At 33.6% G+C, this 21,279-nt stretch overlaps 1 protein-coding gene across 2 annotated transcripts; it reads right to left on the reverse strand.

Moving 5' to 3' along the window:
• Positions 1-773: 773 nt before the first annotated feature.
• Positions 774-21,028, reverse strand: Chodl (chondrolectin). 2 transcript variants are annotated; one of them, XM_027929253.2, is made up of 6 exons: positions 20,950-21,028; positions 10,804-11,113; positions 10,523-10,680; positions 6,418-6,504; positions 4,491-4,593; positions 774-923 (listed from the first exon to the last, which is right to left on the reverse strand). In XM_027929253.2, the coding sequence occupies exons 1-6, from the start codon at positions 21,026-21,028 to the stop codon at positions 839-841; spliced, it is 822 nt and encodes a 273-aa protein (XP_027785054.2). In that variant the 3' UTR covers positions 774-838. The 2 variants fall into 2 exon arrangements, with proteins under 2 accessions (XP_027785054.2, XP_027785056.2); XM_027929255.2 differs by lacking the exons at positions 4,491-4,593; positions 20,950-21,028 and having other exon boundaries at positions 10,804-11,069.
• Positions 21,029-21,279: the final 251 nt, after the last annotated feature.

Below are 21,279 nucleotides of genomic sequence, written 5' to 3' on the forward strand. Positions count from 1 at the left end.
TATGTCGCTTCTTTTGTTCACAACTGACTGCATTACTGTTTATATAGCTATTAGTAAAGTTATTCTATTACAAAAACTGTTGAATTTTAAACTAAAAATTATTGTAAGGCACATGTCTTACACAATTGAAATAGACAATGCTTGCCTCTAGGTAAAGTGTTTCAGGAGATTTATACCACAGTTAATAAAACAGCTTCTTTCTGAAGATATTTCCTAAACATTGTCCAACCAAAAGCAGAAAAACCAAATGAAGATGATTAATTTCTAGAAAAGAATTTTTTACCCCCATGGTAGTATATTTGTGTGTGTGAGTATGTGTGAATTTAGTTAACAGTGATACACTTCTTTAATCAAAACAGCATGTATTGAAAAATGAAATGCCATAAAAATAAATATTAGAACAGTCCATTTTTATCAAACACTTATGTAAAGGTAAAATATTTTTACACACTGTAAATTTCAATACAATTTACTTTACTCTAACTAGATTACAACCTATGAAAGGTGAAAGAAAATAAAAATAACTGCTTCCAACACACATACTCTTGATGTGTTGATAGCAATTTTATCTGCATGGTCCATTCCATTTACTTGAAGTTTGGGTGCATCCTTTAGCAAAATAAGCATGTCTCACTCCATTATAGCACAGCATATTTTATAAATGAAATAATAAACATATAAAAGTTGTTTGAATATTTGCCTCAAGGGGGAGCTTACAGTTCATCTTGCAGATCCTTTGAGATTTCAAGCCATTCCAAGCTAATGTTCTGATGCCATTCCTTATACTGATCCAGAATTATAAAACAATTTTGTTTTCTGGAGGCAGGTTAATATATTATTATACTTCCATGCCACTTTCCTTTCTGGTACTCTTTGAAATCCACAGGGTAGACTGATTAGGGCTAGTTTTTGTTCTTCCTTTACTGAAAAACATAAAAAAAAAATAAATTCAGCACCTAAAACTTCTTATCAAACTAATCAAGTCTTGGTCCAAATGGAGATCTCTCAGACACTTATTTATAAATGAATCTTTCTTCTCTCACCAGCATATTTTTCCAGTCCTACAAAAAAATACTGGATTATTCCAATGTGTAAAGATGGCAAACAATTCTTATGATGACAAACACCCAAAGTGTCTTTCTCTGAATCTTCATAATTCAGTGTGATAGAAAAAATGTGTCTGACACAAAAATTTTCCATTTTTCCCCAGTAAACATGTGTGTGTTTATGTTTGTTCTTGGTCATTTTTTTTTCTTTTTTTTATAATCTTGCTTTTTGAGTATACTTCTATGGATATATGTCACATTTAATATCAAATAATCAGAAAACTTGTTCTGGTACTAAGTGTAAGAGCCACCTAGGCCTTCCTCCCATCCGTTTTCCAGTTCTATACTTATGTCACTTGGTCCCTAAAAACTTAACTATGCCTCAGCCTCTGAAACCAATGAAGTTCAATGGCAGAGCCAAGCTTTGATAATTTGGGAACATCTGAGTTTCTTAACCAGATCTGAGTTATAATTTACTCTTGTCAGAGCTAACATTCTAGCCCACATTTCCAACCTGTGCTTGTGGTTTAACTTTTCTCAGTAATAGGTCTTTCCAGAGACCTACAGAAGTGTATATTCATGTTTTCTTAAGTCCTCTACCAGATTACTTGTCAAGACCTGGACTCCTTTGGTCTAGTTTTCCGAGGTTAATCTCTCACCCGAATCACTGTTCTTAACCTGTCCTTGTTTACTGTGTTCTGCCCTAATTTCTTCCCATGAGCATCTCCTCTCAAACCTGCAGTATCTTCCCTAGCCCCCAACTGGCATGCCTCTCCCATTCCATCCTCACCATCCAAAGACATTGCAGAACTCCATCAAAGAGAAGAACTATTTCTAACCACATCTTACTATTGTATTTTAAATATTATTTAATTCTCTTCAATTTAACTGTTTTATGACAAAAATATTATATTCAAATTTTATATTTTGTAGCTTTTCCTCCAAATAAATAAAAACATAACTGTATTCTACAAAGTCATCTAACATAAATACAAAACGTTAGGCAAAGTTTATTAGAACCATATTTTTAAATGGTTAAAAAAAACTGGTTAAGTTATTAACGTGACTTTTGTGTAAAATTAGTATTTAAGAATCACTGCTGGTTAAGGGAATGAGAGTTATTTTGAACATGACATGGAATGACAGAAACCATCATGTGTACCAGATTGGAATTTAAACTTTCTGCAAGGCATTCAGATGATAATGGAGTTGAGTCTTTGATGAAGTTTCTCCTTGCTTTCCTGGAAGAAAGGAAAAGGGGAGGATCTAAGAATGAATGAATGAAGTACTGTAGTTAATTCTGGCATCTGGAAATTCTGAGTTTTCATTTATTCTCTCATTATGAGAATTTCAAACATGGTAAAGCCCACAGATCTTTGTGCTTCCTTATAAACCTACAAGATTTTGAATGAATAGAATTGCCATAACAATGCACTATTTGAGAGCAAAACAAAACAAATTTTTGAGAAAATGCAGTTACTTGGCACTTTTAGCCCTTTTCACTTTACAGGTGAGAATGTCTAATTCATATTTTCAGATCATTTTCTCAAGCTGATCTGCCACTCACTGGTCTTCCTTAACAGTTTGCCGGGTTAGAAGGGGACTTATATCCAATCCTTCTGCTTCACAGATTTTCACAATGAGAAATCATCTTTCCATCTATTGTCTTAGGAATTAGGACAAGCAACTACATATGTACTATTGTCCTTATTCTGTACATAATATTGAAAAATAAACCTCCATTGTGTCCCACATATATATTAGAAAGCCAGGAAGACACAGGTATGATTTTGATTTGCCAGGCTCTATTTGTCATTATTCAGAATGATTTTACATCTAGGGAATTACACATTATATCCTTTTAAAAATCTATGTGAATTACTTTAACCTACACAATTTTTTACCTGGGTCTTTGGTTACTTAGTGGAGTCTTTGGGGTTTATCTAAGGAATGATTTCATTAGATCCTTCTCTGTTTGAGGCATTCTTTAAGATCAGTATCATCTAAAATATTCCAACAAAGATGTTTAGGTTCTTCTAACAAAAATGCTTTTAGTTTGAAATCCAATATCTTTTGCTCTTTTCTTTTACTTATTTATATTTCATTTTTAGAATCGTATTGACAAATTGACACAAGAAAAACTTCTCTAACCGAAGAGTATGGATAAATAGATATAAAAGGTGGAATATTCCTCAGAAATCTGTTAATAAGGTTGATTTTGTTTCAAAGACCTGCCAAAGAATGACATATTTTTACCACTGTACTGTATTTCCTATCCTTAGAATATCCCTTGGGAAAAAATCAGAATCCTATGACTTGAATTTGGAAAAGGTACTATAAGTACATCTACAAAAATCAAGTTTTACATACAACTTGATGTCAGTACTGGAAGGCTTAGCATTAATTCTTATATTTAATAATTAGTGGAGAGTATAGCATAGTGCATCTATTATTAAGTTTATAAGCATTCAAATTTTAGATCCCTTCTCTATGCTACTTGTGGGATCCAAGACAGATTAAGGCACCACCTAAGGCACCATCTTTCCAATTGAAATCTAGAAACAGAGAACACCTACTTCATAAGAATTGTAAAGATTAAACTGTGCACTGTGTGACTTCTGTAATCAAGGTATATTTTGTAAGACTGAATGTACTGGATTTGTATTGGCATATATGAACATCAGAAGCCAAATTTAAAACATAACTAATATTACAGTAATATTTTTAAAGATTTCTGAATACTCATATTATGGTTTTGATATGAGATATCATATCATGTGTGAGACAATGCAAGAAAGAATAGAGGTGAAATGATTGGATTATGAGTGTCTTTGGGGTTTTTTGTTGTTGTTGTTGTTTTTGGTCTTTGATACCAGGGATTGAACTCAAGGCACTCTACCACTGAGTCACATCTCCAGCCTTATTTTGTATTTTATTTAGAGACAAGAGTCTCACTGAGCTGCTTAGCACCTTTCTTTTGCTGAGGCTGGCTTTGAACTACAGATTCTCCTGTCTCAATCTCCCCAGTCGCTGGGATTACAGGTGATTGCCACCATACCTGGCGGATTATGAGTGTTTTAACCTAATCAGTGCATTAATCCACTGATAAATTAACTGGGTGGTAAATGTAGGCAGGTAGGCCTGTGGCTTGAAGAGGTAAGTCATAAGGCACGTGCCTTTGTCCCTGGTGGGTGCAGCTCTCTCTTCTTCCTGATTGCCATACCTTGAGCTGCTTTCCTTTGCCATGCTTTTCTGCATCATCTTGGGCCCAGGGCTGTGGAGTGGGCCATCTATGTACTGAGACCTCTGAAACCCTAAATCCCAAATAAACTCTTTTGACTCTACAGTGTTTCTGTCAGGTCTTTTGGTCACAGTGATGAGGAAGCTGTCTTAAAAAAGAATTTAAAGTTTTTCAAGTTGTCTCTCCATAAATGAATTATTTACCTTTTATGTAGCATCTGGAAACAGCAGGTTCCAAAAGCAACCAATATCAGTAAAAGCAGTGGTATCGTTGGTATAATAACATAAATTAGATTAGGAATTATGCCTACAAAAGTAAAACAGACAGTGTACAAAGATAGTGAGGAAGGATTCTAATACCAATCACATAAGAATTTCCCCCAAAAAATCAAGGTCAAATAGAACTATTACCAATAAATAGATTCCAGACAAGTTTCATCCCAAACTATTATAAATCTAATGAAATAAAATATCCATATTTTAGTAAAAATTAAAAAACTAAATTTTACTCCACCAATTGTCATACTGCAATTCAATATCTGTACTTTAAAACTTTTATTAAGTCTGTATTTCAGACATGGACTAATTTTTATAATCTATTCGTAATCTTGGTTTCTTTATTTCATGAATCCTTCTCAGTCATTACTTAGAGAAACAAGCACTGATTATTAAGGAATAATTATTAAGATTGTTGTTGACTTATTGGATAATTATCCTAGCCAATAAACAGTGCCATGATATTATGCAAGTCTCTGGGATTAAGTCAAAATATGTAAATATTAACTAATGATACAATCATAACCCAGAGGCATAAGACTCCACAGGCGCAAAGACATGATCTTAATTAAATTCTAAAAAGAATCATTTTAATCCTTTCCCATCACACTTGATAATGTTAGGTATTCTTAGTAAAATTAAAAAAAAAAATCTGCGGCACTCAAGTCTCACACAGCATGAAATGACTTTATTAGATATCTTTTCAATGTTGTACAAGATGAAATATTCCTAACATAATTATTTACTGATATCTTTAATTAGGTTTAGATATTCTGAGCAGTTTTTAGATCATACACCTGGAAACTGAAAAGTACTGTCTTAATATCACGCCTGTACAAGGAGTGGAAATTGAACAATCCACGAATTTAGCTTGCAAGCTCCCAGCTGTCATTATGACTCATCTAAATAACTGGTCAAAGTGGTCCAGATGAAGATCAAGCTAGTCTCTTAACTGCATATCCCTTCCTTTCTTAACAGAAGAAATACCAGTGAGATTTAGTGAAAGGGTAATTTGGGGATATTTCATCTCCTCTTTTGAGCCTCCAATAGTGATAGAAAGCATTTTAACAATTAATGAAATATTTTATTTTTAAAATACCATTATCGTATTTAATATATAATGATAAAGTTAAAGAGTAAATATTTCTTACTATTTTATGGATTTTGAATCACTTGCAGAAAGATTTTAAGACTTTGGGTCTTGGGCTCAATCTTTGCAAAGCAACTAATATAAAGAAATCTTCTATCCAATTGGCATAGGGTTATGCTAAAAAGAGCCCCTAACTGATATTGAGAGCAGTTTTTGATTAACATGCAGTTTGCATTGGGTATTGCATTTCATTTTCTTAGTAGCCAATGGTATGCGGGAGGCAGGCAGAGGAGAGCTCATAGTACTCATCTCTTCCAAAAGTGCTATGTGGTGATGTCACTTTGGTAGTCTGAAACTAGCCAGGTAGCAATATTTACATTACAGAAATTGGAGAAGTCTACAAATATGGCTTTTCATTTTACACCTCACTCAGACAATCTCCACTTACCAGCACATCATTGTTTGGAGGCAGTGCATGAAATTTTCCCCTGTATTGGGGAAATTCTTTGTAGATCCAGGATTTCACATGGATCATTTAGTTTAGTACCAGATATATCCCCTAGAAGTGTAAAAAGCAGGTTCTTCTACTAAAAGAGTAGCATAGCATAATTTGTTGTAAATTAGTTCAAAATTAAACTCCCATTGGCCCATATTTAGTGTACCACTTCCCTAAGCAACAAGAACTATTTCACTGGGGTCAAAACAAACAAATATTGGAAAGTGAAGTTCTGTACTCCACAGAGTCAATACATGTGAACCAATTACCTGCTTCAGTAACAACCACATTTTGATGGGTGTCTCCTGGTTGGTTTGTAAGATAAGGCTTTTCTACAGCTTCTGTTGGATTAATCTCTGTAAATAATTAGTGCAGAAATCGTAAGTAATAATTAAACAAGAGAAATGCAAACATAAAAATATTTTTTTATAAAACAGTGAAAATATACTGACTTTGATTTCTGAATTGTTTACAACTAAGAATGTGTTCTGAATTTAAACTTTTTTAAAATTTTTATTTATTTTTTTTAGTCATACATGACAGTATAATGCATTTTGCCATATAATACATACATGGAATGTACATACATCAATCATATTGTCTATTCTATTTTGCTGCCCTTCCTATCCTCCCTGCTCCTCCCCTTGTCTCCCATTCTTTCTCTCTATCCAATATAATGTGACACATTTTTTTTCTTTTTCTCATTACAACATCATATATGTAATCTGTATAACAATGAGGTTCTCCTTCCATCTTCTGTGCAACTCCTCTTCTCCCTCTTTTTCCCTCCCACCTCTCTTCCCTATTTAGTGGTAGTCTTCTTCTCATGCTCTTCCTCCCTATCCCATTTTGAGTCACCCCCCTTATATCAGAGAAGACATTCGGCATTTGTTTTTTAGGGATTGGCTAACTTCACTTAGCATAATCTGTTCTAATGCCATCCATTTGCCTGCAAATGCCGTGATTTTATCATTTTTTAGTGCTGAGTAATATTCCATTGTGTATAAATGCCACATTTTTTAATCCATTCATCTATTGAAGGGCATCTAGGTTGGTTCCACATTCTAGCTATTGTGAATTATGCTGCTATAAACATTGATGTGGCTGTGGTTAACATAAAATGTTCTAACTATACAGTCAACACTTAAATTATGCTTGAATTAAAAGATCCCTTGATGAATTCCCTCTGAAACTGTACTTAGCAATTGAGGGCAGGTCTGTGTTGATGACACCCTGCTACAGGCAATAATGATAAAGCAGAAGCGAAGTTAGACAAAGAGAAGCAAGAAATTGCAAACACAAGAAGGAGACTTTAGATGCAATTCAAAGACAAGCATTTACTATTTACTAACCTATTTACTAACATCAATTTAACATTTAGGTTTCTTCTTGTATAATAATCTGCAGACGACTATTTATGGATTGCGTTTTGAATCAGTGATTCAAGACTCAACAACGTTCTGAAGCACATTCCTGTCCTACACAAACAATGCCATTCTTAGACTTGCTTTCCAATAGTATCTACGTTTTTATATTACAATAATAAATTCAAGCTTGAAGTTGTTTCTTTTCCGCTTTTATGATATGAGATTTCTTCAATAACCAAAAATTTTAAATGTTGAAATTTCTTACCATGATTTGCTACATATAGAGCACAACTTCTCCAATCAATAACAACTTTTTCACTGAGGTCAATGTGAAGAAGTGCTTGAAAGTGCAGTTTTGTACTTGATACAATCAAGCACATGAACCAATTACCTGCTTCTGTAACAACCGCTTAATGTATTTTTTATCTAAGGAATTATTTCATTTATTAATAATTTAGAGAAAGTAAATTTTATAATCAAGAGACCTATAAATTTGCTTTCATTTGTTCTAAAAATGTAATTCTGTTTACTTTTGTCAGTTGATGTGAAAAAAAATCATGTGCAATATCTTATATCATATTTAGAATACAGATATTTTAAAAGTGATGTTTACTACTCTTTTATTGCCATAGAGTCTCTAGTCATTTAACACTTTAATAGCCTCCTTTAGGTTCCAGATTCAGTCCTAGCCTATATTCTACAGATGTTAGTCATTCTATGACTTCAGGTAGTCAACTGGTATTTATTGAGCGAATTATAGACAATATGCAATAAATCAAGATTGAACTGGTTACTTTTTAAATAATTTCAACAAACTTTTATATTATTGCTGATTAAATATAATTTTAGGAACATAATTGCATACATGTTTTTTTAGTATCTAAAAATAAGAGTGCATAAGACAATGTTAATATATAAATTTTAGCTTCAGATCTATCCTAATGAAAATATCTTTGGATGATATTGGTAGACCCAAGGAACAGTTATGCAACTCACAGTCTACTAACAAAAAATGGAAGAGAGGAGAGAAAGAAGCTTAAAAGTGAATTATTCCATTTCTTCCTAGCAAGGTTAATATTTTTCACCACTTTTGATGTCACTGGTAATACTATTAGATGGTGTGCAGGAGCAGAGAGACAAGAGTTCATATCACTTAGTAGTTCTAGTAAAGTTGGAAAATAAAGTTCAAAATAATCAGTGTTATAATTTATATTTTTTAATTAGTTACAGTCCTAAGTCCTTTAACTCCTCACCACTGAAAGTCAAGCAGTGACTATAAACCTGGGGAATTAATGAAACCAAATCCTCTCCAAAGTAGGAAGTAAGTTTGAGGAAACCTGACTACATAGAAAACAAAGAGTAAAATGTTAAAAATTAAAATAAAGAATAGAAATTCTAAGCACATTTATAAAAGCAACTCTAACCCTGTGCATATGATAAGAAACAGTATGTATGTAAAAGGTGTCTTACTTAATAAATGTAGATTATTTGAAGATTGGGCAGAATGTAGAATGTCTTAAATTCTTTTATATGAATAATATAAACCTAGATTACTGACACAAGATAAGAAAAGAATATTGTAAGTTTGTTTATGTTGTACGTAACAGAAAAAGTTTGAATGCAAATAAAATAATAATAAAATAAAATGATCAGGTAGCTCACCTAATAAGTCAAAAGAAACAAAAGGGAGAGATTTTACTGAGAATGTTCTTATAATGTATTCTTTGTTTCATCCAATACTTTTAAGTACATAGTGGTAAAAATTTTAAATATCAGCGTATCTCAACTTTATATTTTTCCATGAGAAAAATACAAAGAGGAAGAGCAAAAGTACATAACAGTCTTAGCTTTGGAAAGGCTTCCAGGAGGGTAATGATGGATTTAACAACCAAAGAGGTTAAAGAATAAACTCACCAGGGATATACAAAGTTGGCTAATATTCTCAAGAGCTGGGTAAACAGAAAGAAGGGTAAATCTAATCCAAATAATCCCTTGCGCTTTACAGTCTTATGAGAAAAAGAAATCATGTAATTTCAAGAGAATAATGGAAGCAGCAGTACTTGGTTATAATTGCCTTCTGTGAAAACATATTATAAGGTCAAGCAGACAGCCCTTCAGAGGAGTTAAAATGACACTTTCAAACACCGTGCAGAAAAACAGCCACAAAAAACAAAAAACCTTAAGTATCTAACTTGACTTTGTCAGATGATTAAAAAAATATGAGTTTACATAGTTTTGATTAGTTCTTCTTTCAGTTAAATATCAATTTAGTTGAGGTGTCCTATTCAAAGTCATTCAAAATTACCATTTTAAGCAGGAAACCACAGTAGTCTAGCTTAGGTCAATGCAATCTTCCTGTTTGCTGTGTGTGTTAAGTGAGTAGAGATTTCAAAAGAAAGCTAATTAAGAAGGCATAATTCAAAGAATGGGAATCAGAGGGAGAACATGTTAAATGTCTCTATGTTTTTTCCACTATGGTGAAAGGAGCTATGATCAGACAGATTTTTACTAAGGACCATATGCCAAGTATTATGCTACCGCATGCCAAACTAACACTCCAGAAGAAAGTTGCTTTGTTCCCTTGGGTTCAAAGCAAATCATCTGAAGGATTATCACTCCATGTATAAGTCTATAGGAACTTTGCAGGCATATACCTTCTTTCCACCCACTACACTAAATATTAAACTATTTTAATATATACATTCATTGTTTATAAAATAAAATCAATCACAAAAACATAATTTGTGTTTTTTAATGACTATTTTTTTTTTTCTTAAGGACACTTATCCAGATGTTTATATTAACTCCCTTCTATTTAGCTCATTGGACAGTTTGCTAGAAAGGACACGAATTTGCTTCATTATGCCAAGTAATAGGAAAAGCTGCAAGGTGATTTATATTTCACAGCAGAAAAACAAAAAAGCCCAAGGTAGCAAAGCTTAAAGACAAAACCTAATATGAGCAAATATGCACAAAATCTTCTATACTTACTGATGCTATTTCTTACCTGGTTCATATTTGCAGATATAATTGTGCTTCATGTTACACCTGTCATCATTCCATTGGTAAAGGTAAGGACCTCCAAGGCCAGGATTGGCAGTTGGTTGATGATACATCACAACACACTTTTCACTTCCACAGGAAGGTTCATCAGTGTACCAGTTTCTGCAGGAAGAGAGTGACAGAAACACTTTTGAGTAGTTTTGTTTGTTGGTTTCTGACATCTTTACAGGAAACAGAATTTTTGTTCCCCAGAGCACCGCAGGACTCTTTCGGATCCATACTGACCGGTACTGGGAACTGCTTCCATCAGACCACTGGTAGAGATCTGGGCAGGCACCAGATGTTTGACCATCTCCATTTCTCCAAAGCCCTATCCAGAAGTCACCATCAGAAATGCCTGTCCCAGGTTTTGTCAGGTTTTGCAGCATGCTCTCTATTAACTTCTGTTCTGCTTCATTCTCAAGGCTGAGGAGCATGCCTCCCTCACTCTCACAAGCCTGGCGTGCCTCCTGAAAGCTCACTCGGCTGGACAGTTCATGGAAGTAGGCCATTTTGTAGCAAGGATGCTTCGAGTCAGCAAAGCACACCTTTTGGCCTAAAAAAAAAAAAAAGAGAGAAAAAAAACATACACATACACTTATTATCTGTACTATATTCATTTTTTTTTAGAGAGAGAGAGAGAGAGAAATAATTTTTTTAATATTTATTTTTTAGTTTTCAGCGGACACAACATCTTTTCTGTATGTGGTGCTGAGGATCGAACCCTGGCCGCTCGCATGCCAGGTGAGCACACTACTGCTTGAGTCACATCCCCAGCCCCTGTACTATATTCATTAGGCCACTAATAATCAAAATTAAAGAACCAATCAAGACAGGAAACACACCATCAAGAATGTTTTTCTTATTGAATTCTTTTGTAAAATTTATTTTCTAGCTTATTACTTTCAACTTGTAAAAGAAAGCTGATTCATTTGTAAATTTGGAAGATAACTCATACAGGAATTTAACTTATTAAAAACAAGAAAAGTAAAACAAAACAATTTTACCTGTGATGTTCTGAAGAAGAAGCAAAGTGGCATATTTACAGTGAAAATTTATTTTTATATGTCTCAGAGCAAATCCATTAAACTAAAAGTTAATAGAGGCCAGAAAGAAAGTAATTATAGAAATAAAAATTATTTAATATAAAAGTATACCAGAAGTAACTGGATAGACTTCCAGAGTGCTGTCTTTGGGGCGGAAAAATCACTCATTGTCAATTCACTGAGTATTTTCTGGTTTTTGACATGTTGTATGTGAACTTCAATCCCTATGCCAACATTTTCTTTGACTTTATGAAAAATCTAAGATGAATAAATTCTCAGTGAAAACTCCCAAATTTGAACTTAGAGAACTGAGTACTTAATTTTTTTAAATATTACAAAAAATATAAATGGCTTAAAAAGCAGAAAGAATGAAGAAATAATGAAATAAATAGGCTAGTAACAGATCTCAAATTACTAATTATAGCCTTTCTGTTAATTTGATTGGAGATAAGGACAGGCTGAAATTTGAACAAACTTGTCATTTGAAGACAGTTAAAAATAATTAGCCCAAAAAGCAATAAGGTGATAAATATTTGGCAGACTTGAGAACAAATTATTTACCATTGTAGAGGATCTATTTCTACATGAAACATATAGTAAATACCAATGATTTCTTAAAATTTAACCTAAAGAACATTTCATTAAACCAAAGTTAGTTCTTTTTTAGTTTGAACATAGTAGCCCTGCATTTTAAAAACATTCCTTAATTTAAAATTATATTAAAATTAATTCTAAATTAATTGTATTAATTATTTCAGATTCTATTACAAATTTTTAGGAATAAATATCAGGGTCAGGCAAATGTTCAAAATCTACACATAAAAAACAATATTCAAAGTTTTCAAGGAAAGTTTAAAATGTAATCTTTATTTTTTACTTGTATATTAAAGCCATTTGTAAGTTTTAGCACTGCACTTAATCACCTATCCCAAAATCTACTGACTTTAAAAGGCATTATATATTTTTGAATACATTTGTTTTGTTATCCAGAACTACACAGCAGTTCAAGATGACTCTTGAAATTTCTCAATGGAACATCACCTTTTTCTCAAACTTTATTTTATGACATCATAAATTTACTTCTGGTAAAAACATCTATGAAGTTGTAAATACAGAAGCAACAAGATTTTGCTTAAAATAAACATATTTAAAATAGAATTTCACATACATATTAGGCAGAATATTTTTTTTTAATTGGTGGCATAACTGCAATTAGGAATGACCCCATTGGGTCACATTCAAGCCATATGTAAAAGAACATCACAGTAGACAGGATTTATCTAACTTCACCAGCAACAGAATTCCAATAATTCTACTGCTCATGTTTCCCTTATCTTTCACCACCAAACATATAGTGCCAAGATTATAAAGACAATCTCCAGAAAGATCATGCTTTCTTATTTTGGTTTTCCTTGGTGTTTAATGTTCATCTCTAACCTCCATTGTTAACTTTGTAAACTCTTAGTCCTGTTCTGATGTTTTGGGTCCTGTAAAATAGACCATTTAGTATTTTATGTAAAACTAAGTCAAAATACTTTTCTAATCAATTAAGATATTTTTACTACTTTCTTACAGTTCATCTGCATAAACATTACTCTTGTTGGGTTTGAAGGCCTTTTTCGACTATTTATCTAAACTATCAGTAGTTTGGGTTTAGAGGGTGTTACATACTTCAATACTTGTAAAAATCATACAGCTTTCAAAATTTATACTCTTAATTACAGTACAGCACACTGAGCAAGTGTATCATATCCACCCAGCTCCCCAGAATCAGCAATTAATGACCTATGATAACACTCAGACAGAAGGGAGCAGAAATCAGCAGAAGGCCATTAACCTCACAACAGTGTCAGAGTGACAAGCACTCAGAATCTTGACACAAGCTGAGAACATAAAATAATGATTCCAGAAATGCCAGCAAGACAGCCCGTTTTCTCCTTTGTCTTATTAACTGTGATCTGGAAACAGCAACAGCATACTGAAAAATATGAACAAATTAACAGACTGGCTAAACTCACTGTTAACAAAAAATAACATGCTAAATATGAATGACCTTGGGAAACAAGTAAAAGAGACTTCAGCAGGAAGCTTCAGGCTTTGGTCTGAAAATAAATAATCTTTTAAATGAGATGATGGAAGTTCCAATGGTTGACTCTAATATAAATATTGTTTTAAAATTTATCCTTATACATTATTAGTTTTTGTGATGATTTCATTGTTTAAAATGGTTGTTCCCATTGTGCTGTTGAGCCCATATTTTTATGCTCGTATTTTAAGAGCAATCTGTGTTTATTTTCATCTGCTACATTCTTTACATATTTCTGAGTCTCCAAATATGTCTTAACTACATTCCCTTGAGTTTCCAATTTGTCTAACTTTTTAATCCAAGAACTTTCAAAACTTGGATTTGATTCCAAACTTTTGAAATGTTAAATTTTCCAAGAAGATTGTTTTATAAGATGTCAAAAAGATTTCAAATTAAAAAAAAAAAAAACACCAGAAAAGTCAGATGTTTTAATGAGCAAATTGTATTTATTTGTAACAAAGTCAGCATATATCAGGAGATGCCTGGCTATGATTTATATGCTAAAAATCACAACTGATTTCCTGTGATATATTAAAAAACAAGTGCCAGAATGATTAACCAGTGATGAGGATACAAAAATAGTGATGAGAATCAATTCATTTGTAAAATTAAGACAGCAGTTCTAATAAAATGCAGAGGACAGCTTTAAGTATCATATGGAAACTCCTAACACTACTGTTAATTTATAGAAATAATAATAATAATAATAATAATAATAATAATAATAATAATAATAATAAACTGTATAGACAGGTAATATATTTAAAATAATTGACAACTAATACCACATGGACTCTGGACAACAGCGAGCCTTGACACTCTTTGCAGCAGGCAGTCTTTGGTTGCGGATAATGGAATGGTACATGAGTCCTGGATGAAGAAGTGGAGACTGTGATGGCTGCACAGAAAAGGGACCCACAGGGGATAAGGACAGTAGCCAATTTTAAATGGGAACAGATATATGAACTCTAAATGGTATTGACTAAATATTAACTGTGCCTTCAGGTTTTGAAATAAAAAACCACTAGCAAGGCAATTTCCAGGAAATTATGGATACATTACACAATTTTTTTATGGTTTACATATAATCAGTTAAAGCTGACACTGTGAATTTCTTTATATCCAATTCTATTTTACTACTGATTTCTACCTTATTGTGCAAATTTTGTCCAAGTTGCAGCAAAATCAGCAGAAGCAGAAGCTTCTGAACCTCTTGCTGCATTTCAACTGATCCCATTTGGCTGCTATCACTGTGGAACTCCAACAGCTGGGAAACAAATGTTGTCCTAATTCCCAGAAACCTTCTGTTAATGCAGATATTCTGGAAGCAACTTTCCCACTTCTGTAAATGCTAATCTTCCTAGAGAACAATTATGATTACCTCCTTCTTTCTGTGAGATCACATGGAGAATTCCCCTGTCTCTTACTTTCAAATGAATATTCAACTAAAACCTTCCATTGATATTTTATGGGAAAGGTAAGTATTCTTAGAATGATTATAGTGTTTTTTTTTTTTATTATACTAAGATTACCTTTATACTAACGCTAAATAACTGTAACCCAGTATCTGTAGTTGGGAAAATTCTTTAATTATGGGATTATATATAAGAGACAGACAAAAGAGCTTCCACCCAAGTTTTTAAAAATATATGGAGAAAAATAAAATCCAAGATAGTGTCATTGCACTCATTTTCATTAACATACTCTGAATACACACCAGGAGATTAATACAGTTTAAATCTAAGAAGTATACAATTAAGTTTTTCTGTACTGAAATATTATTTGCACATATATACACACACACACATACATACACATACTTTTATTTGGAGATAATTCTTAGTCATGGCTTCTAAAATAAACATTCCTATCACTCACAATTAAAATTCTGCTACTATTACCATTAATAGATGGCCTTGTGTTTTTCCTTAGTTATGAAAATTCCTGTAGAGCTAAATATTGGCAGAGCTTTGAAGTTCTTTGGGGAATGATGTAAAAAGCAAGGCCAAAGTCATGAAGTCATGGCATTTGTTTTTTTCTTTCAGAATAGAAAGGATCAATTAGCTAATTTTATTTTGCTTTTATTATTTATTTTCTTATAGTTGAATATACAGTAATTGTGAAAGTGGCAAAACTTTTCTTATGTCCCACGCTATAATCAAATACTATAAGTGTTAGGTAAGTATTGAATTTAGATCATATTTGTTCAATCAAAACATAGAAGACATATTACAAATTCTTACTTTTAATTATGCATTATCTCTAATTACGAAAAAGCTATATAAAACAGCACTAAACTTTGGACATTTCAATAGAATTCTATAAAATAATTTTTCATAATTCCTTCCTACCTTCTTCAAAATCTCACTAAAATCAATATTGATATTACAATGTACTGGATAGCATGACCTCTGAGAAACATGCCAATATTTTTTAACTAAAGAGAAAGGGAATGCTATTAAGCTTAAGTGTTCTGCTTTTAGGTCTCAGTACACCAATCCCTTAAGAATTTTTATTTTAAGTAAAACATTTTATTATAGAAACTTTTGTTTTTGCATCAGATATTTTATAATGCACTTAGTTACAGAGTGCACTACAGATGGAGACCATACTCATATAAAATCAAATCTGCAGTCATGGGTCATTTTAATGGATGCTGGTGGCAAAAGCAAGCCCTACTTCTGCAGCTGGGAAATACTACAAGCTTTCTGAGAAAGGGATGAGACTTACTGTTTGTTTGTTTTCCAAAATCCTGTTATTTGAAATAGAGATTAGAGTAATAAAGGAAATTATGTAACAGTGTGACTGAAGAGTCCACTCTTCCAATCAGAAAGAACAAGTTTCCAATGTACACATGGGTTATGGGTATTGGAATTACTTAAATTTTCCTGGCCTGAGTTTTCTTTCCTAAAAAGAAATCAGAGTGTTTATGAGTTTTGTATAAATAACATAATAACCACATCCTGCCATTTATCAATAATTTAGAGTGCAGTACCTCACTTCCATCTCAATCCATGTAATTGGATAAATTAGGAAAACATGATCTCTCCTCACGCTGGATGGCTAAGAAGTTCCCCTTACCACATGTTCAACCAGGAAGTGTTTCCTTCGTCTCTAGGAAGCTTCCTCTTTAGGCACAGCACTTACCAATCTTTGTTCCCCTCTTCTTGATATGCATTTCTGAGCACAGCACAATTTGCACAACTGTGTTTGAAACCATTTAGTTCTCCGGGCACACCTATGATGTAGGTGTTTTCATCATTTTAAAAATGAGACAAAGGAGGCAGAGAAGTTTAATGATTTTCCCAATTTCCCACACATCACAAGTGTCAAAGCAAGGGTTTAAACCACCTTTCAGGCTCTGCAATTCATTTAACCTGATTTTGATGTTGTCTCCATATTTGTCTCAAACAAAAGATACCAATGAAATATTTCATGAACAAAGATACTGAGGATACAAAGCCATACATTGTGCATGTTATCTATTGTAATCACTAGCATTGATCCATTATTGATTACAGGGAGTAATTATTGATTACTGGGTGTTAATATTACTGGGTGGAAGGGTTTGTGCATTAAGAACTTGTTTCTAAGTAGCCTTTGAATTTACTTTTAGTGAATTTAGACCAGAGTTAATATTGGAATACATGTTGTCTCAGACTTTTCAAACCATATATGTACTTAATGAAGTTTAATCTAGCCCTTTTATATGCTAAACAAAACAAATTAGACCCAAACTAAATGTATTCCCAAAATAAAGTAACTCACCAAGTTATATTTTGTGTTAGATTTTCAATGATATGTTAAAATGGTGAGAGAAGCAATCTTGCCTCACAGCTGTGTACACCCATCCACTGTGTGCAACTGCCTGGCACAAAAGGCAGTTGGAAAGAGTAAAAATTATTGGCAAAGCATCAGCTGGATTACCCTCTGTATCTCTTTATCTATTACTGCCTCTTTTCTAACATTAATGTATAGGAATTCCCATCTTTAGGAAAAGGTGGCAAAACTAAAACTATAAAATTATGACAAACGGCAGTTAAGGAATAATGATTTTGATAAATGGGTAGTTTATTAAATGACTAGTAATGAAATTAATTTTTTCCCTCCCTGTCCAAGAGATACTTAAAGTAATTGCATATTTGGAAACTGCATGGTCATCATTTTTTTTTTTTTTTTGCTTTTGATGATGTCATGAAATTGTTGCACAGGCTGAGATACACCCAGCAGTTCTCTTGTATCTCCCTTACTATTATGCTAACCTATAGTATTCTTCTCACCAACAATGAATTTGCAATACTCTATGTTATCTGCATGATAGAAATAGAAGTTTCTAAATCACCCAGTCTCTGAAATAAATGATATGGCAGTTGTAATAAGATTAAACTAATAACTTTAAAGTATTTGGGAGAAATCCGGAGGTGCCATAAAATACACTTAATGCCATGTTGAAGCATAAGCAGGCTAGGAACCAATGTTGTGTGCACAGAAAAGAGAAAGTATAAGTTAAATAAATAAATAAATGCATTATTTCAAAATACTTAAAATGTTTAAAAATGTTACTTGTTCTTAAACATATTCTGGCAACTTAGAGACCCGAATTTTCAGCCTCGTTTTTTGTATGTATCCATGCAGCACAGGTAAAATTCTCTTACCTTTGTTTTAAAGATGTTACTACTTACTAGTAACATTACAAAATTAAATGAATTTATCCCCCACAAATATTCTCTACACATCTGTGTCTAGTAAGAAATCAGCCCATGTCTAAGTTCCTCAAAATACTTCCTCACTTAGAACATAAATCCACAAATACTCTTTAATTACTATCACCACAGTTACATATATATATATATATATATATATATATATATATATATATATATATATAGTTTATTCATGAATTAAAATAGTTCCTTATCACTCTTCTATGCTACTAAATCTTATGGGTAGAATATAATGATGAAGTTGTTTTAAATGGTATTTGTTTACTAAAATAATTTCATCTTATTTTTAAATAATTTTCTGAACTTTAAAAATAATGTATTTAATACTATTGGAAAGTATATTATTGAATATCTTTAATATTAAACTAACAAATATCTATGAAGAATTATTTTGTGAGAGTCTTTTTTGAGGGATATTTTAGTGTACTACCTAGAAATTATGAAGTATTTTATTGAAATTTAATAAATAGAAACTTTATTTCATATGATGTATGTTCCAAAAAATGGCCCCAAAGAGGCTTCTTCAGTTCTCCTCAGACACTTTAGAAGAGATTTAGTTAATGGTCCCAGTGGCATGAGAAGGTCAAGGCATACCAGCAGACCTGTTAGGAAACCCTGCTTCAAAGATGACAAGCATTTGGCTGCTCTCTGCTCAACTCATTATGGCTGAAGTTTATCTTTTGGAAAACAAATTGTCAAAGCATGAAAGTCACAAATCAATTTACAGATGTTTAAATTTCAAATGTGAATTTTATGACTAAAGACAATCTAATTACACATAAGAAAAACATAACCAAGTAATTGTCTTAATATCAAGTAAACATCATCATTTATATTAAATCAAATAGATCATGTTCAGTTAATTAGAAATTTTCCAGATGTCACCTTCAAGATGCCTATAAATTCTTAATAGGAAAATAGAGTTAAGGTTTGGAATTATTTATGTACCGAAAGAACACAATATAAACTTTTTGTCAGCAATTTCATTAAGTTTTATTTTTACTTTAGGAATCTTTTTCCTTCCTTTAAATTTTAAGGCATGTAAAAAAGAACACATCAAAAATTATTTTTTAAGTCAAGAAAGTGTTTCTATTTTTTTTAAAAACACCTCATGCTCAAAGCATGGTCTCTGATACTCATTCATTTGCATGAAATTTTCTTGTTGAGACAGGCAAATATTTAATTTAAACTGTTAGGTAGTTCCTTCCAGTGAACTTTTTATTCTCAGCAAAAATTGGGGGAGGGATCTAATACCATAGCTTCTGCACTTCCTGAAAAAGAGTTAATGGAGAGTGATTGATAAGCACACTTTCCAGAATTATATTCTGTCATTGTGAAACAACACTCATTGCTGAAGGGAAGATCGGTAACAATTAAGTTTAATGTGCCATGTTCTACAGGTCCGGCTTCACAAGTGATTAAGTTGCTGTCATCTATCTCTACATCTAGTGACACCTGTTGTACAGATGCACAAGATATGAAAAGGGAGGTAAGTCTTTTTTATGTAAAAAGAAAAAAAAAGGCCCTTTCACCCTTAAAATACATACCCATGTGCATCCAACAAATGTTTATTGCTTTAATAAGCACAGCAAGGTAATTCTACAATTACCAAGGTAATTCTACAATTACCAACATGGCTATGTTCAACCTTCAAGTAGGGCCCTATTCACATCATCCTAGCCACTAAGAATCTACATTTTTTTTAAGTCTTTTTCAAAAAAAAAAAATGGAAGGGAGCTATTTATATGACATATAAATAGCTCAACAAGACAGTGAACGTCGAAAAAGAAAAATCAGAAATAAAGCTGGGAAGCTTGCCAATTTTATCTATTTCCCTTGCACTAATTTGACAAACTTAATTTTATACCTTCTGTATGCACGAACCTGCAGTGGTTACCAAATACACCTCAATCCAACTCCAGCTGACTTAATTTTCTGAGGCCTTTAACTTGGAAGGGGGTGTGCAAAGGAAAGGCGTCTGTGCAGAACAACCTGTCCCTCATTCCTTGCCTGGCCTGCTGAGAACAAAGGCTGCTTTGCACAGGCATCCGTGAGCGACCAGCACAGAACTGGTCTGGTCTCAGAAATTACCCCTGTAAATATGGTGAGGGAACTGAAGTGGAGTCAGGCCAACAGGGGGTGGCATTTCTGTGGTAGCTCCTCAGTTTCCAGGATCCACGGGCCTCCACCCTACCCCGCCCCTTTTGCAGGTGCCCAACCCTGCCTTGTGGTCAACTGTCTTACAAAGAAAGTGGAAATCACTCCTGCAAAAGAGTCTACCTTTCATTATTTAGCAAGAGTTTGCTCCGCAGCTTCTGGGCTAGACACTAAGAAAAAAAATTAAACTTTTTTCCTATGTGTTTGGAAGAAAAAGAGTAAGAATAAAACCATCCATTTTCCCCCACCTCTTTCCGATCCCCGACCCCGTACAGGTTTCCAACCTTTGAGAACGGCTCCACCCTGGGACGTGCTGCCCACGGTGCCTCACGGTCCCTTGTCCCATGCAGTCCGTTTGGCTGGCGGCCCCCTGACTCACCGCTGACCACCCGGCGGCAGAAGGCTCCGTGGCTGCAGAGGAGCGCGGCACCCAGGAGCAGTGAGACCACCCGGATCATCGCGGCAAAGCGGCAGCAGCAGGTGTGCGTGGAGCCCAGGCAGCCTCCGCCCGTGGTGCGGCGGGCGGTTCTAACTCCGCAGCCTTCCTGTCTCCCTGCTGGGTCCTAATCCCTCCTCCTGAACCCAGCCTCCAGGGCTCTTGCAGGCATCGCCCTGGGCAAAGACCTGCCGCCAGGCGTGTCTGTGCCACTCGCGAGTGTGCTGAACTAGAGCGCAGAACTTCAGGGGTGCGCGTTTGGGGGTTAGGGGA

The sequence above is a fragment of the Marmota flaviventris genome, chromosome 8, assembly GCF_047511675.1.
Source record: "Marmota flaviventris isolate mMarFla1 chromosome 8, mMarFla1.hap1, whole genome shotgun sequence".
NCBI classification, from domain to species: domain Eukaryota; kingdom Metazoa; phylum Chordata; class Mammalia; order Rodentia; family Sciuridae; genus Marmota; species Marmota flaviventris.

What these genes read in the sequence shown, in the direction of transcription:
- Chodl (XM_027929253.2), bottom strand. Translation starts at nt 21,028, where the DNA reads ATGATCCGGGTGGTCTCACTGCTCCTGGGTGCCGCGCTCCTCTGCAGC. An exon ending in TATCTGCAAATATGAACCAG is followed by an intron (nt 6,505 to 10,522) that starts GTAAGAAATAGC and finishes AATTATTTACAG; the next exon opens with AGATTAATCCAACAGAAGCT. An exon ending in TGTGGTTGTTACTGAAGCAG is followed by an intron (nt 4,594 to 6,417) that starts GTAATTGGTTCA and finishes TTACTTTTGTAG; the next exon opens with GCATAATTCCTAATCTAATT.